The following is an 18,783-nucleotide window of genomic DNA, read 5'->3' as shown; positions in this document are numbered from 1 at the left end:
GGTTGACGACGACAGAAGAGTCAGAGTCGTCCAAATTAGCTAGAACCTCCTTTAGAAGTAAACAGAGGTGTTCAAGTTTAAATCTGAAATTGACATCTTCAGATTCTGCAGAATTTTCCTCCACAGTGTCAGAGTCTGAAATCTCACCCTCAGAGGCTACTGAGGTATATTCCTCATCTGACACCTGGGAAGGCTTGACTAGCGTAGGTTTAGCTTGTTCAGAAATCCTATTAGCTGAAAAATTCTTGGATTTCCTCTTACGCTTCCCCAAAGTAGGGAAAGCAGATAAAGCTGCAGACACGGCAGACGTAATCTGTGCAGCAAAATCTCCTGGTAAATAAACACCCCCAGGAGGATTTGGGGAACTGCAAGGCACTGTATGTGAAACAGATAGTCTGGGACACATGAGGAGAAAGCTGAGGCATCTCTTGCACAGCAGAATCGTGGGAGACTTGTGGCTCAGAAGGGAGTAATTTGTCTTTAAACTTTAAAGTTTTAGATAGACATGAGGAACAAAATTGCATGGGCAGGACAATCTGAGCTTCTAGACATAGTAAGCAGTTGTCCATAAACATAACATCATCCTGTTCTGTGTCCATAGCTGAACAGGTCCCACTAATAATAAAATAAAATATAGATTTAAAAAGGCAGGTTACTGTAAGAAAACTTTATTTGAAGCAACAGAGGAAATTCTGAGAGGTCTGCCCTCCTTTTTACCAAAAACACTTATATAATATAAAAAATAAAGGCACCACTAAACCTCAGTTTTCTGAGGTGCCCACCATAACCGGACCAGGAGTTACCACTAGTAGCGTTATCTCTAGAATGAGGACTCCCCAGACGAAGACAGAATTTTCTGCCTCTCAGACGATCCGATCGTCTAGTAAACCAGCCAACAGAGACAATTTGCACAGCCAGAAAATCTCCGCTCAGCTTAGCAGCCGGAAGAGCCGGGAGTCATGTGACCAGCAAGAAGAAAAGAAACTGCGCCACAGTAAAAAAGGCGCGTCCTAAAATAAATGTATTTGAATAAAGAGATGTTTCCTTCATTCACACAGCTCCCGAATCTAAAATGTGATTTCCGCCCACTGCTAGGCACTAAAACACTTAAAAATCCCTTCAGCCACACTTGAGAGATAAGAAAGTCCAAAACAGGGGAAAAGTATTAACCACTTAGTCTCCATCTTAGTTAAACATACAAAAATGCCTGCAGCCTGCCCTATTTGTACCCTAACTAAAAGAGTCCCAAATGATCCTAGAGGCATTAACCCCTTAAAGTGCACACCTTCAGTATCTAGAAGGCAAAAAGCACTTACCTTAGGATCCTGCTGTCGGGCAGAAAGACAGTTACAAGGGTGTGATAGATACTCCACTCTCTATCAAGGACCTGTAGACAAAGAAAGAACAGAGTAACTAACTCTGGCTTATTGTAAAGGGGTAGCAATACTGTTAGAAGTAAAGCAAAGACCAACTTGACGCCTTCTAACTGCTAAAAGGCCACCATTACTCTTACTAAAGAGATTGACATGGACTTGGCAAAACCCAATCCTTTCTTGCAGGGAGAAGTACCCATTAAAGTATTAATTTTCTCAGACACTCATCTTCACCATCCTCCCATCACAGAGGCAAAGAATGACAGGGGGTTATGGGTAAGTGAAGTGACACTTAACAGCTCTGCTGGGGTGCACTTTGCCTTCTCCTGCTGGCCAGGAGTTGAATATCCCACTAGTAATTAGAATAACATTGTGGAGTCTCCATGCCATAGGAAAGAAAGCTGGTTTTGTGCTTTTAAACAACAGCCTTTTACAATGGGCTGAGTTTCAGGTAATAACAGAATTTATGTTTACCTGATAAATTACTTTCTCCAACGGTGTGTCCGGTCCACGGCGTCATCCTTACTTGTGGGATATTCTCCTCCCCAACAGGAAATGGCAAAGAGCCCAGCAAAGCTGGTCACATGATCCCTCCTAGGCTCCGCCTTCCCCAGTCATTCGACCGACGTAAAGGAGGAATATTTGCATAGGAGAAACCATATGATACCGTGGTGACTGTAGTTAAAGAAAATAAATTATCAGACCTGATTAAAAAACCAGGGCGGGCCGTGGACCGGACACACCGTTGGAGAAAGTAATTTATCAGGTAAACATAAATTCTGTTTTCTCCAACATAGGTGTGTCCGGTCCACGGCGTCATCCTTACTTGTGGGAACCAATACCAAAGCTTTAGGACACGGCTGAAGGGAGGGAGCAAATCAAGTCACCTAGATGGAAGGCACCACGGTTTGCAAAACCTTTCTCCCAAAAATAGCCTCAGAAGAAGCAAAAGTATCAAACTTGTAAAATTTAGTAAAAGTGTGCAGTGAAGACCAAGTCGCTGCCTTACATATCTGATCAACAGAAGCCTCGTTCTTGAAGGCCCATGTGGAAGCCACAGCCCTAGTGGAATGAGCTGCGATTCTGTCAGGAGGCTGCCGTCCGGCAGTCTCGTAAGCCAATCTGATGATGCTTTTAATCCAAAAAGAGAGAGAGGTAGAAGTTGCTTTTTGACCTCTCCTTTTACCAGAATAAACAACAAACAAGGAAGATGTTTGTCTAAAATCCTTTGTAGCATCTAAATAGAATTTTAGAGCACGAACAACATCCAAATTGTGCAACAAACGTTCCTTCTTTGAAACTGGATTCGGACACAAAGAAGGCACGACTATCTCCTGGTTAATGTTTTTGTTAGAAACAACTTTCGGAAGAAAACCAGGTTTAGTACGTAAAACCACCTTATCTGCATGGAACACCAGATAAGGAGGAGAACACTGCAGAGCAGATAATTCTGAAACTCTTCTAGCAGAAGAAATTGCAACCAAAAACAAAACTTTCCAAGATAATAACTTAATATCAACGGAATGTAAGGGTTCAAACGGAACCCCCTGAAGAACTGAAAGAACTAAATTGAGACTCCAAGGAGGAGTCAAAGGTTTGTAAACAGGCTTAATTCTAACCAGAGCCTGAACAAAGGCTTGAACATCTGGCACAGCTGCTAGCTTTTTGTGAAGTAGCACAGACAAGGCAGAAATCTGTCCCTTCAAGGAACTTGCAGATAATCCTTTCTCCAAACCTTCTTGAAGAAAGGATAGAATCTTAGGAATTTTTACCTTGTCCCAAGGGAATCCTTTAGATTCACACCAACAGATATATTTTTTCCATATTTTGTGGTAAATTTTTCTAGTTACAGGCTTTCTGGCCTGAACAAGAGTATCAATGACAGAATCTGAGAATCCTCGCTTTGATAAGATCAAGCGTTCAATCTCCAAGCAGTCAGTTGGAGTGAGACCAGATTCGGATGTTCGAACGGACCTTGAACAAGAAGGTCTCGTCTCAAAGGTAGCTTCCATGGTGGAGCCGATGACATATTCACCAGGTCTGCATACCAAGTCCTGCGTGGCCACGCAGGAGCTATCAAGATCACCGATGCCCTCTCCTGATTGATCCTGGCTACCAGCCTGGGGATGAGAGGAAACGGCGGGAATACATAAGCTAGTTTGAATGTCCAAGGTGCTACTAGTGCATCTACTAGAGTCGCCTTGGTATCCCTGGATCTGGACCCGTAGCACGGAACCTTGAAGTTCTGACGAGAGGCCATCAGATCCATGTCTGGAATGCCCCACAGTTGAGTAATTTGGGCAAAGATTTCCGGATGGAGTTCCCACTCCCCCGGATGAAATGTCTGACGACTCAGAAAATCCGCTTCCCAATTTTCCACTCCTGGGATGTGGATTGCAGACAGGTGGCAGGAGTGAGTCTCCGCCCATTGAATGATTTTGGTCACTTCTTCCATCGCCAGGGAACTCCTTGTTCCTCCCTGATGGTTGATGTATGCAACAGTTGTCATGTTGTCTGATTGAAACCGTATGAACTTGGCCTTTGCTAGCTGAGGCCAAGCCTTGAGAGCATTGAATATCACTCTCAGTTCCAGAATATTTATCGGTAGAAGAGATTCTTCCCGAGACCAAAGACCCTGAGCTTTCAGGGGTCCCCAGACCGCGCCCCAGCCCACCAGACTGGCGTCGGTCGTGACAATGACCCACTCTGGTCTGCGGAAGCTCATCCCCTGTGACAGGTTGTCCAGGGACAGCCACCAACGGAGTGAATCTCTGGTCCTCTGATTTACTTGTATCGTCGGAGACAAGTCTGTATAGTCCCCATTCCACAGACTGAGCATGCACAGTTGTAATGGTCTTAGATGAATGCGCGCAAAAGGAACTATGTCCATTGCCGCTACCATCAAACCTATTACTTCCATGCACTGCGCTATGGAAGGAAGAGGAACAGAATGAAGCATTTGACAAGAGTTCAGAAGTTTTGTCTTTCTGGCCTCTGTCAGAAAAATCCTCATTTCTAAGGAGTCTATTATTGTTCCCAAGAAGGGAACCCTTGTTGACGGAGATAGAGAACTCTTTTCTACGTTCACTTTCCATCCGTGAGATCTGAGAAAGGCCAGGACAATGTCCGTGTGAGCCTTTGCTTGAGGAAGGGACGACGCTTGAATCAGAATGTCATCCAAGTAAGGTACTACTGCAATGCCCCTTGGTCTTAGCACCGCTAGAAGGGACCCTAGTACCTTTGTGAAAATCCTTGGAGCAGTGGCTAATCCGAACGGAAGTGCCACAAACTGGAAATGCTTGTCCAGGAATGCGAACCTTAGGAACCGATGATGTTCCTTGTGGATAGGAATATGTAGATACGCATCCTTTAAATCCACCGTTGTCATGAATTGACCTTCCTGGATGGAAGGAAGAATTGTTCGAATGGTTTCCATTTTGAACGATGGAACCTTGAGAAACTTGTTTAGGATCTTGAGATCTAAGATTGGTCTGAACGTTCCCTCTTTTTTGGGAACTACGAACAGATTGGAGTAGAACCCCATCCCTTGTTCTGCTAATGGAACAGGATGAATCACTCCCATTTTTAACAGGTCTTCTACACAATGCAAGAATGCCTGTTTTTTTATGTGGTCTGAAGACAATTGAGACCTGTGGAACCTCCCCCTTGGGGGAAGCCCCTTGAATTCCAGAAGATAACCTTGGGAGACTATCTCTAGCGCCCAAGGATCCAGAACATCTCTTGCCCAAGCCTGAGCGAAGAGAGAGAGTCTGCCCCCCACCAGATCCGGTCCCGGATCGGGGGCCAACATCTCATGCTGTCTTGGTAGCAGTGGCAGGTTTCTTGGCCTGCTTTCCTTTGTTCCAGCCTTGCATTGGTCTCCAGGCTGGTTTGGCTTGAGAAGTATTACCCTCCTGCTTAGAGGACGTAGCACCTGGGGCTGGTCCGTTTCTGCGAAAGGGACGAAAATTAGGTTTATTTTTGGCCTTGAAAGACCTATCCTGAGGAAGGGCGTGGCCCTTGCCCCCAGTGATATCAGAGATAATCTCTTTCAAGTCAGGGCCAAACAGTGTTTTCCCCTTGAAAGGAATGTTAAGCAATTTGTTCTTGGAAGACGCATCCGCTGACCAAGATTTTAACCAAAGCGCTCTGCGCGCCACAATAGCAAACCCAGAATTTTTCGCCGCTAACCTAGCCAATTGCAAAGTGGCGTCTAGGGTGAAAGAATTAGCCAATTTGAGAGCACGAATTCTGTCCATAATCTCCTCATAAGAAGAAGAATTATTAGTGATCGCCTTTTCTAGCTCATCGAACCAGAAACACGCGGCTGTAGTGACAGGGACAATGCATGAAATTGGTTGTAGAAGGTAACCTTGCTGAACAAACATCTTTTTAAGCAAACCTTCTAATTTTTTATCCATAGGATCTTTGAAAGCACAACTATCTTCTATGGGTATAGTGGTGCGTTTGTTTAGAGTAGAAACCGCCCCCTCGACCTTGGGGACTGTCTGCCATAAGTCCTTTCTGGGGTCGACCATAGGAAACAATTTTTTAAATATGGGGGGAGGGACGAAAGGTATACCGGGCCTTTCCCATTCTTTATTTACAATGTCCGCCACCCGCTTGGGTATAGGAAAAGCTTCGGGGGGCCCCGGGACCTCTAGGAACTTGTCCATTTTACATAGTTTCTCTGGGATGACCAAATTCTCACAATCATCCAGAGTGGATAACACCTCCTTAAGCAGAGCGCGGAGATGTTCCAACTTAAATTTAAATGTAATCACATCAGGTTCAGCTTGTTGAGAAATTTTCCCTGAATCTGAAATTTCTCCCTCAGACAAAACCTCCCTGGCCCCCTCAGACTGGTGTAGGGGCCCTTCAGAAACAATATCATCAGCGTCCTCATGCTCTTCAGTATTTTCTAAAACAGAGCAGTCGCGCTTTCGCTGATAAGTGGGCATTTTGGCTAAAATGTTTTTGATAGAATTATCCATTACAGCCGTTAATTGTTGCATAGTAAGGAGTATTGGCGCGCTAGATGTACTAGGGGCCTCCTGTGTGGGCAAGACTGGTGTAGACGAAGGGGGGGATGATGCAGTACCATGCTTACTCCCCTCACTTGAGGAATCATCTTGGGCATCATTTTCTCTAAATTTTGTGTCACATAAATCACATCTATTTAAATGAGAAGGAACCTTGGCTTCCCCACATTCAGAACACAGTCTATCTGGTAGTTCAGACATGTTAAACAGGCATAAACTTGATAACAAAGTACAAAAAACGTTTTAAAATAAAACCGTTACTGTCACTTTAAATTTTAAACTGAACACACTTTATTACTGCAATTGCGAAAAAGTATGAAGGAATTGTTCAAAATTCACCAAAATTTCACCACAGTGTCTTAAAGCCTTAAAAGTATTGCACACCAAATTTGGAAGCTTTAACCCTTAAAATAACGGAACCGGAGCCGTTTTTATATTTAACCCCTTTACAGTCCCTGGTATCTGCTTTGCTGAGACCCAACCAAGCCCAAAGGGGAATACGATACCAAATGACGCCTTCAGAAAGTCTTTTCTATGTATCAGAGCTCCTCACACATGCATCTGCATGTCATGCTTCTCAAAAACAAGTGCGCAATACAGGCGCGAAAATGAGACTCTGCCTATGATTAGGGAAAGCCCCTAGAGAATAAGGTGTCCAATACAGTGCCTGACGGTTATTTTACAAAATTCCCAAGATTAAAATAATTCCTCAAGGCTATGGAGTATAAAATATGTTTATATATAAATCGATTTAGCCCAGAAAATGTCTACAGTCTTAAAAAGCCCTTGTGAAGCCCTTTTTTACTGTCTGTAATAAAAATGGCTTACCGGATCCCATAGGGAAAATGACAGCTTCCAGCATTACATCGTCTTGTTAGAATGTGTCATACCTCAAGCAGCAAAAGTCTGCTCCCTGTTCCCCCAACTGAAGTTAATTCCTCTCAACAGTCCTGTGTGGAACAGCCATCGATTTTAGTAACGGTTGCTAAAATCATTTTCCTCTTACAAACAGAAATCTTCATCTCTTTTCTGTTTCAGAGTAAATAGTACATACCAGCACTATTTTAAAATAACAAACTCTTGATTGAATAATAAAAACTACAGTTAAACACTAAAAAACTCTAAGCCATCTCTGTGGAGATGTTGCCTGTACAACGGCAAAGAGAATGACTGGGGAAGGCGGAGCCTAGGAGGGATCATGTGACCAGCTTTGCTGGGCTCTTTGCCATTTCCTGTTGGGGAGGAGAATATCCCACAAGTAAGGTTGACGCCGTGGACCGGACACACCTATGTTGGAGAAATTATAACTCATTATGTTATCACTTTGTGTACACACACTTGCTTCTTTATCTGATATTTGTCTGGAAAACCAAAGTTTAGTACTTAGAGAGAACAATGCAAAATTATAATTTTATTACTTTGAGTGAAAGTCAACCATAGTGTTTTTGAAACGCTAGGGTTGACTGTTGAAACAAATTAAGGGCACTTTCATTCATGAAGTATAAGATACTTCATGCAGAAAGTGCCTTTAGTCGTTTCAACTGTTCGCCGTTCTTAGCTGCTACAGCAGCCCAGGGCAAAAAAATATTTTGCTAAGAGGTGACATTTTCACCTCTTAGCCAATAGCCGTGCGGTAAATCCGGCTCCCATGGGCGCCAAACCTGATTTATCGCACGGCTATTGGATAAGAGGTGAAAACGTTGCCTCTTAGCAAACATTTTTTTACCCGTGGGCTGCCATAGCAGCTAAGAACGGCGAACGGCTGAAACGAATAAAGGCACTTTCTGCATGAAGTATCTTATACTTCATGAATGAAAGTGACCTTTATTTGTTTCAACAGTCAACTCTAGCGTTTTAAAAACGCTATGATTGACTTTCACTTTAACTATCCTGCGCCCCACTGGGAGTGTAATTTCTTCTGCTAGCTGCGTTTATATAGGCTTGTCAATAGCCTGTACTTAAAGGGACATAAAACAAATTGGGATAGAGACAAAATATAATATATACTTTAATTACTTTACCTGCAAATTTATACTGCAGTGCCTCACCATTAACACTTCATTTTTTTGTACAGCTCTAACTCCTCCCACACAATTCCTTTTATGGCTGTATCTATATGCACCTTTAATTTGGTAGAATGCAAGGCTTTAACAGTCATTATCTGCTGGAGCAAGTCTAGAAGCAAATAAGCTTCTGCGAACTCAGTTAAAATACAATGCCTGTGTTTCTTATGTAAAACACTAATAAGGGGGGGTGGATCGGTCTACTCCAGAAAGCACAGCTATGTAAGTCATTTTGCTTATTATTATTTTTTTAAAATACTTGCCAGCAATTTTTAAACAATTTTTTTATGCAAACTATTTTTACTTAATTAGCCCTTTTAGGATATGCACAGATCTTAACATGTTTTATGGACGTTAAAGGGACACTGTACCCAAAAAATTATTTTGTGATTCAGATTGAGCATGCAATTTTAAGCAACTTTCTAATTTACTCCTATTATCAAATTTTCTTCGTTCTCTTGCTATCATTATTTTAAAAAGAAGGCATCTAAGCTTTTTTTTGGTTTCAATACTCTGGACAGCAATTTTTTATTGGTGGATGAATTTATCCACCAATCAGCAAGGACAACCCAGGTTGTTCACCAAAAATAGGCCGGCATCTAAACTTACATTCTTGCATTTCAAATAAAGATACCAAGAGAATGAAGAAAATTTGATAATAGAAGTAAATTAGAAAGTTGCTTAAAATTTCATGCTCAATCTGAATCACGAAAGAAAATTTTTGGGTACAGTGTCCCTTTAAGTATAGAAACATTTAGTATAGGTCGGGATACCACAGGCTAAATCAGTTATTTCAAATGCCAAAATAGGGGTAAAGGAGCTACTTGTAAACAATTTAATACACTCCAACAGGTGAAATGGATCATTGGGAACAATTTAAAGGGATAGTAAGTCCCAAAATTTTATTTTATGATTCAGATAGAACATACAATTTTAAACAACTTTCCAATTTAATTCTATTATCAAATTTTCTTCATTCTCTTGTTATCCATTGCTGAAGGGACAGCATTGCACTACTAACAGGAAGCTGAAAATATCTATTTAGCCAATCACAAGAGACAAATGTGTGAAGGCACCAATTAGCAGCAGCTCCCACTAGTGAATGATATGTGCGTATTCATTTTTTTAACAAGGGATACTAAGAGAACAAAGCACATTTGAAAATAGAAGTGAATTTAAAAGTGTCTTAAAATGACATGCTCTATCTGAATCATGCAAGTTTCATATTGACTTTCCTATCCCTTTAAATGGGAGAACATTTTGGGGTGAACTATCCCTTTAAAGCCAATTAGGGACAGATATGTAGCAGGGTTATACCTTTGAGACATCTGCAGGGTGCATTTCAGGAATTGAGAGTTATAAATTGCTCTATTTCCAAAGCTAAATTACATGAAGTAATAATATAATAATATATTGAAAAGTATTTTCATTACGCATAACTAAACATTTTATATAAAAATCTCAAGGTGTTTACTGTCCGTTTAAATACAAAACTAACTCTGGAGAGCTTACAGTTTGCAAGTGAAACAATTGTTTAATGTGAAATGTTAATCCCCTGGACAAAAAGGACTTTCAGTTTATAAGAATGTAAGTGCAGTGGAACTTCTCCTTTCAGACATACAGCATATCAGCGTGTTAGGGCTTGGAGAACGTCCAACTCATAGTAAATGGGGAGAGATTGTTTGGGCACGCTGATGGTATAATGATGTCGCTGCAGGTATTTTTAGCTCTCTGCAGCAGCTGTGTCTGTGGATCAACGAGCGACGCAGCCCAGGGATCTAGTGCAAAGCATTGCATGGTGGAAAATAGCCCATTGGGAGAGGGATTTTCCGTTCATGCACTGCTGCATTTTCTCAACGGTTTGCTTCTTTTTTTATTAGGCACTTTTTATGTTAGAAAAGTCTCAAACCTAATGTAAAAACGCGCTACTGTACCCAATTTCCCATTATCTTGTAATCGTTTCTTTATATTTTTAGGACAAAGAAGAAGAAAAAAATCACCATATGTTCCTCATTAGATAAAGAATAAGACCTAATACAAAATTGCTGTAGCTGAGATAAATCGTTATCTACAAGGTTTACAAAATATAAAAATGTTAACTAACCCTTTGAAAAGAGAATCCTACACAAACACATTTAAAAGGAACAGTAAATACTTTGAGATTGTAATATAACATGTTTATCTGTAATCAAACAACTTTGCAATATATGTTCATTGTTTATTTTGCCCCCTTTCACATAATTGTTAGTTTTCTAACTCTGAGAACTGGAAATGCACACTACAGACTCCTCAAGGCTAATCCTGCTTCCAATCTGTCCCTAACTGGGTAAGAACTGCAAAACAACATAAGGACTATGGTTAATTGTGTCTACTCCGGTAACAAGTCCTGATTTGCTCTTCCAAATAAGGCAAATGGTGGCTAGCAAATTAATTATTTTTTTTTATATTACTTTATAACAGGGATGACCAATCAGGGATGATTTGATTTAAATCAAATTGATTTAAATCTGGATTTAAAGGGACAGTCTACTCCAGAATTGTTATTGTTTAAAAAGATAGATAATACCTTTATTACCCATTCCCAAGTTTTGCATAACTCCTCTGTTATAATAATACACTTTTTACCTCTGTGATTACCTTGTATCTAAGCCTCTGCAGACTGCCCCCTTATCTCAGTTCTTGACTGACTTGCCTTTTAGGCAATCAGTGTGAATCATAAATAACTCTATGGGAGTAAGCACAATGTAATCAAAATTATACACATGAACTAGCACTGTCTAACTGTTAAAAACTGTCAGAATGCACTGAGATAAGACGCGGCCTTCAAGGGCTTAGAAATACAAAGAATACAAAGAGAATAAAGCAAATTTGATGATAAACGTAAACTGGAAAGTTTGTTTAAAATTGCATGTCCTGTTTTAATCATGAAAGTTTAATTTTAAATAGAATGTCCAATTACATCACAATTTAAATCACTAGAAGTAGGACTTGATTTAAATCATGGTTTCTACATAAAGATTTTATTTTTATAATAATAATTCAGATTTCATTTTTAATGTTTGCCCCTCCCTCCTCACACGTAGGTCCTTGTGCAGATCTATTCCATTTCAAACAATTTTCTATTCAATGAGCTTCTTGAAACTTAGTAAGAGTTGATTCTGTGTACATAGATTTGCAGGGGAGCAAAGGTATTACAGGAACAGTAAAATCAAAATTATACATTGTTGAAAAGTATACATAGGTAGGCAATGCACTACTGTGAGCTAGCTGCTTGTCATTGGATCACCCAATGTGTTTATCTAGCTCCCAGTAGAGAATTTATGTCCTTCAACAAATGATACCAAAAGAATGAAGCAAATTTGATAAAAGCATTTAAAGCTGAAAATGGTATGCTCCGTCAGATTCATGAAAGCAAAAAAAAAAGTGGGGTTTATGTCCCTTTAAGGTCTATTTCTCAATTCTTATTTATTTATTTATTTTATAACGTTTTTGCTGTGAAGATGAGCAAGAAGTTATTTCTGCAGACACTAATTCTCAGTTTTCAGAACTACAAAACCAAGAATATGTAATAATATCTACTACTAGACAGAAACAAAATGACAACAATAATCTTGGGGAAATCTCTAGGAGAGCATGACATTGTGAATGGATTATTGGAAATAATTTACCAAAAAAATAAACAATACAGCCATGAATATACAACCTTATGCTACATAATTAAAAACAAATTCTTATTTCAGGACGAATAACCTTTGGATTATAATGTGCAGTGAATAGAAACTATATTTAACCCTTTGAGTGCTAATGACGGCTCTGAGCCGTCACAGAGTTTCCCACTCTGGTGCTAATGACGGCTCAGAGCCGTCACTAGCACTCTCCCACCTTGAGGGAAATCTGGGGGCTCCCACTCGCTCCTACCCCGGCAATCATGCTTGTAGAGTGACGGGCATTCCGGGGCTTCCTGTTTTGTGTGGTGACGTCACGCGCAATAACGTGATGACGTCACCGCGCAACTTTATTTATACTTAACAATGTTAAGTATAGGAGCCGGGGGCATGCTGCTTAGAAGCCTGTATCTCAGGCATCTAAGCAGCTACAGACCCCCAAGACCCACCATTGGAAAGGTAATCGCCTAATCTTTCTAACAGTGTAAGTCTCGGGGGTCTGAAAAAAATAAACAAAAAAGTAAAAAAAAAAAAAAATGTTCAAAAAATAAAAAAAACATTAAAAAATCTTAGCACCCAGGTGGGAAAGTGCTTAGCACTCAAAGGGTTAAATAGATTTTTCATCAAATAGTTTTTTTTTTTCATTTAAACAAATCATATTTAAATAATATAAAATTTGATTTAAATTAAAAATCTAATTTACATTTTTAAAAAAAAAAATCAGAATTTTTGACATTTTTTTTTTTTTAAATCCTTACTTTTTATCCCCCCTGTGGCACATGTGGCCCTCTACACTAGACTTTGTGGCCCCTAGGAAAAAGCAGAACTAACAATGCAGGCTATCGTTTTTGTGACCATTGGAAATAAAGCTAAAACAAAAAAAACAAAATTTATGCTTACATGATAAATTCATTTATTTGATGGTGGTAAGAGTCCACAAGCCATTAATCCTGGGATTCAACTCCTGGCAACTAGGAGGAGGGAAAGATTACCAAAGTACTTCATCCCTCCCAATTATCTGGTATTCTAGTCTGACGTATAGCCAAGAAAGGAGAATTAGAAAGGTAGAAAAGGACAAAGTAAGAAAATTAGGTTAATTTTAAACTCTTGCATAGATGGTACCTAACCCCGAGGAAGCTACACCGTCTTTTCCCCATCCACAGCAACAAATGTTGGCGCTGCGGCCATGTTAACAGTGACACCGCCCATATGTGGTGGTGGTGCAACAGCATTCAGAATTTTTGGAGAAAAGCTATCTCCGAAATGGAGACTATATTGACAACTCAATTCCCGATTGACCCCCTCATATGGTTATTACACAAGCCCCCCTCAACACTTAAATATAAACCTTACTTACACCTTCTCAACATCATGACCAATGGGGTTAAAGTATTGATAGCTAAGAACTGGAAGAGTAGGGAGGCCCCTTTTATGAACATGTGGATCACAAAAGTTACGGAAATACTAGAACTGGAGGAATACTACTTCCTCAAAAATGACAAAATGGACTCCTACGCGGAACTCTCCCAACTTTGGACCACTTACATCCAAAATAAACACAAGGGCCCCAGTTAGTTAGCCCCCCCAAAAATCAGCCAGGTTATCTCCCATATATTACTTCTGCATAATATGCTAGCAGGGGATCTAAAAACGTCTCACTCCCATCAAACTTTTGTTCTGTGCGCGGGCGGGGCGGGGGCGTTCAACCCCTGTTCATGTAAATTGTTTTGTATTTAAATTCTTAATTTCCAAAAAAAGGATATTCAGGGCAATACCCCTTGGCAATTACCTCCCAGTTTCTTGCGATCCTACAACAGGACTCTATCACAGACTTTTTAACCAAAATTTGATATCGCAGAACACTCTGAATGGACACTCTGGGAGGACCTGCCACTTTGAGCCGGTAGGCACCTTGCATTTCGACTTTATCCTTAAAAATAACAGCTGTTGTTGTATCTGGCGATCTGGAGCTGCGTCTCCAACCATTTGTAACCTCACTTTCTATCTTACAATAAAGCTGTTTCAAAAAAAAAAAGTAAGAAAATTAGATGCAAACTAGAACTTTTCCCAGAAAAGAAAAAAAAAATATGTTGCTGCCTTGAAAATGTATTCAATATAATTCTCTTTTTTTTTTTTAATCCAAAAAAATGTCAGTAATGTGTTTTGGAAAAGACCATCCCGCCTCCAAGTAACCCTTGGTAATCAAGAGATTTAGCCAAAAAGCCAAAGAAACTGATGTGGCCCTCTCACCTTTATGTGGATCAAGGGCCAAACAAATGAAACTATTGTCTAAAATTCTTTGTAGTTTGAAAGTAGAATTCTATTGCTCATACAATATCTAAATTAAGTAAAAGACCATCAAATTAATTATTTAGCTTAGGACAAGGAGATGAGCTATAATCTCCTGATTGATGATAACCCAAAAAAAACTTAAGGCAAAAAAATAAAAAATAATATTCGGAAAGTCTTCCAGCAGAAGATATTGTAAAAAACAGCAAAAACCGAAGTTACATGTCCAAAACAACATGCAGGTTCAAAAAGAGAAACCGGTAAAGCTTCTAAAAAAAACCCAACAATGTTCTAAAGAGAAGAAATTGGTAAAGACAATGGATATAACCTGACTAAGCCTTAAAGTCAAGACACGAAGCAATATTCATGTAATATGAAACAGAAAAAGTTGAACTTTGACTCTTAAGAGTTAGCAGAGAATTATCCAAACAGATTTACAATAAGAAGCATTCTTGGAATTCTATAAGAATGCCAGCTAAACCCTGTTTTTTAAAAGCAGAAATTAAACAACTTTCCAAATAATTTTACAATTTTTACTTTACGGCCTGAAATAAGGCGTTCACAACAGCATCAATGAAACCTCTTTGTTACATAGGTATACAATCTCTAATCCATCAAGATGGGACAGAGATTTCCTCACTGAAGAATCCCATAGGATTCTATGAGATAGTTGAATGAAATTTTGACCAAGATTTCAGCCAAAATTGCGAAACCAGATATTTTGGCCCCCAACTTAATGACCTGCAAAGAAGCGTCAGCAATAAAGGAATTGGCTAACTTAAGAGCCTTTATCCTGTCCTGTATCTCCTCCAAAGGAGTCTCTGCTTGGAGGGATTCAGACAAAGCGTCAAACCAATATGCTGCTGAACTTGACACTGTAGCAATACACACCGCCGGTTGCCATTGTAAACCCTGATAAATATACATCTTCTTTAAGAAAGCCTCCAGCTTCTTGTCCATAGGGCCTTTGAAAGAGCAACTATCCTAAATAGGAATAGTAGTCCTCTTGGCCAGGGTAGAGATCGCCCCTTCCACCTTGGGGACCGTTTGCCACCACTCCTTAATGGAGTCTGCCACCGGGAACATCTTCCTAAAGACTGGAGAGGGTGAAAAGGGAATTCCAGGTGTCTCCCATTCCCAGGCAATAATCTCCGTAGCACGGTCTGGCACTGGAAACACCTCCCCAGTGGAGGGTCCCTCAAGGTATCTATTTAATTTGCTAGATTTCTTAGGGTTGACAACGACAAGAGTATCAGAGTCATCCAAAGTAGCCAAAACCTCCTTTAACAAAACACAAAGGTGTTCAAGCTTGAATCTGAAGGAAACCACTTCAGCATCAGAAGAAGTGATTATACTATCCAAATCTGAGATTTCACCCTCAGAGGCTACCGAAGAATCCTCCTCTTCTGACTTATGTGAAAGAGCAACCTGGTTAGCCTGTACTGGATCAGAAACCTTACTATCTGATTCTCTGAATTTCCTCTTGCGTTTTTCCTGAAGCATGGTGATGGCAGCTAGCGCCTCAAATACCTCCAAGGATACCTGGGCAGCAATTTCTGCATGCAAATATACTCCTCCAGAAGATTGTGAGGAACCACAGGGCACTGCATGTGATGATGATAACGTTTAGGATGCTTGAGGAGAAGATTGTGGCATTACTTTACCAGCATCATCCTGAGAGAATGGTGGCTCAGAAAAAAGTCTATCTTTGTACATTAGAGTTCTCTCAATACAAGAGGAACAAAAGGGCAAAGGAGGTTCCACTTAGTTATTAAAACAGAGCTTGCACTCTACAGCCGGCACAGACTCTTGGTCCATATTGCAAAAAAATTAAACACACACAAAAAAAATTAATGTATTTGAATACTGTCTCTTTAAGGCAGTGATTCCCAACGTAACTAGAATCCCTTAATAAGGAAAAAATGTAACCAATATATAAATAGGATTGCCAAAGATTTTCTTTAAACACCAAGAGACCTAACAACAACCCTTTTAGCCACCCTCTACACCTCAGCAATATAGATGAGGCGCCTAATTGCCCTCTCTGCACCGCGGAGCTGATTGCGACACTGACATCTGATCGCAGCTGCTCCGAACCTCTAGGACTGTCTCAGTTAAAGCTCGAGGATTGCACAGGAAACAGGAATTGGTTACGTAACGGAAGCCACCTCCCAGTCAAAAACTGCACGCTTTAACAGTCAATGCCGCCTCAGAAAGGGATCTGCCTCTCCTATGATGTCAGGAGCGGTCCCGGCGGCCATACTGTAATATATATACCGCATATATAAAATGTAAGGGAATAAAAGATTCTGACCGGTTTTCTCAAAAAACTAATTCAAATAAAGTGCCTGCACCCTGCCCTTATGATTCCTGAGCCTCAGGACTGCCAAAGTCCCGTGTTAAATGTAGCCTATTTTCAGTGCCAGTACTCTTCCCCAGAAGAAACCAAAATGGCACTTACTTTGCACGAGAGGAAGACAATCCTCACAGAGACCTGTGGAAATATGAAAGGACAGAGTAAACCTACTCTGGCTTTCTAAATCAGGGCAGAAATTTGTCAGGAAAACACAGTGAAGCCCACCTCACAAGTTCCGAACTGCTTGAAAGCCACCATTGCCCTACTGAAGAGACTATCGTGGAGTACAGCTAGACCCTCTCAAGATAGGAAAGATCAGAGCAAACCTACTCTGGCTTTCAAAATAATAAAATCTTGATTGAAGAGAAATTCTTCAGACACCAAAACTTCACCTCCTCCTTGCACTGAAGGCAAAGAGAATGACTGGTGATTGTGGGAAAGGGAGTGATACTTAACAGCTTTGCTGTGGTGCTCTTTGCCTCCTCCTGCTGGCCAGGAGTGATATTCCCAACAGTAATTGATGATCCCATGGACCATATCGTAGGAAAGAAACACTAGAATACCAGGGAGGTGGGAGGGATTAAGTGCTCTTAGTGCTTGTGGAATCCTTGCCTCCTCCAAGTGTCCAGGAGTTGAATCCCAGGAGTAATGGAAAAATGGAAGCCAAACAATGTCCCAATTAGCAAAGGAACCAAAAACCTTTATACCAGCGATTAGAACGGAGACAAAAATAATCCCTACCAATGGAAATTAAAAGCATTCACTTTATATTACTATAGCACATGATTCATCACAAAAGCACAATTCATACTAATACATAGTTTTTTGTCCCAGTATAACTATCCACATTTATTTTACAGACAAACATAAATATAAAAATAACAGGACTATGAAAGCTTATTTCCCACATACCTGTCTAAATTTCGCCCGAGCCTCTTTTTCTTTCATCCTCCCATGAGCTACTAGATAGTCAAACACTTCTCCTGCAAGAAAGACGCACAAATAACAAGAGATCATACTTAATAAATACTAATATTGTAATCCTGTCAACATCTGTAAAAAGAAATGTAATTAGCATCACACTACAGTTGTTATTGGATTAGCACAACGTGAACTATTGGGAATCGTGTGCATTTTTGTGACTTTGTTATAAATATAATTTTTACTATGGCTTTCAGCTGCTTAGAAGCAAATCTATTGTCTATCCTAGAAGTCTTTTTGTAAGCTCTCCAGGGAGCCGGCCATTCTAATCCTTCTGTCTCAGTCTGATTAGCCCTGTCTTATCTTTATTTATTGTTCCTCTGTACAAGGCTGGCACATTGCCAAGATAACAATAATGATGATGATGATGATGATGATAATAATAATAATAATAATACTAATAATAATTAGTATTATTGCCAGATGGATTTTCATTGAGACAATAGAGTGTGGTAAACTCTTAGAGATATCAGAGTCTGTTCTTTGTCCAATTTAAAGGGATATTAAAACCAGATTTATTTATTTTTTATTTAGATACAGCATGCAATTTTAAGCAACTTTCTAATTTACTCCTATTATCAATTTTTCTACGTTCTCTTGGTATCTTTATTTGAAAAGCAGGAATGAACGCTTAGGAGCCGACCCATTTTTGGTTCAGCATCTGGGTAGCGCTTGCTGATTGGTGACTACATTTAGCGAACAAAGAAAAAATTATAATAGGAGTAAATTAGAAAGTTGCTTAAATTGCATGCTCTATATGAATCATGAAAGAAAAAAATTGGGTTTAATATAAATTTAAAAAACAAAACAAAACCATAATTCTGGCAGAAAAATAGCTAAACTGTTGGCAATAATACCAAACTGACATGCACTAAGCCTACTAATAATTTTAATAGATTGTGGTGTTCTTTATATGTAGATATCCTCCTTAGTCCAAAGGATCGACAAATCTGTTTAAAATTTAGAAACCAGCAAGAATATTTAGGCAGTGGTATGTGTATACAGATATATGGA

General features: G+C 39.8%; 1 protein-coding gene across 1 annotated transcript in view; it reads right to left on the bottom strand.

Moving 5' to 3' along the window:
- MARK1 (microtubule affinity regulating kinase 1) overlaps window positions 1-18,783 on the bottom strand; it is a 554,415-nt gene that overhangs the window by 209,789 nt on the left and 325,843 nt on the right. The window contains exon 6 of the mRNA XM_053712515.1: window positions 17,701-17,771. Within this exon, the coding sequence (XP_053568490.1) occupies window positions 17,701-17,771 (71 nt within the window). The remainder of the gene's footprint in view (window positions 1-17,700; window positions 17,772-18,783) is intronic.

The sequence above is a fragment of the Bombina bombina genome, chromosome 4 (genome assembly GCF_027579735.1).
Source record: "Bombina bombina isolate aBomBom1 chromosome 4, aBomBom1.pri, whole genome shotgun sequence".
In the NCBI taxonomy this organism is placed as follows: Eukaryota; Metazoa; Chordata; class Amphibia; order Anura; family Bombinatoridae; genus Bombina; species Bombina bombina.
Note: the sequence above shows the minus strand (reverse complement) of the source record. Positions and strands in the feature narration are given on the sequence as shown.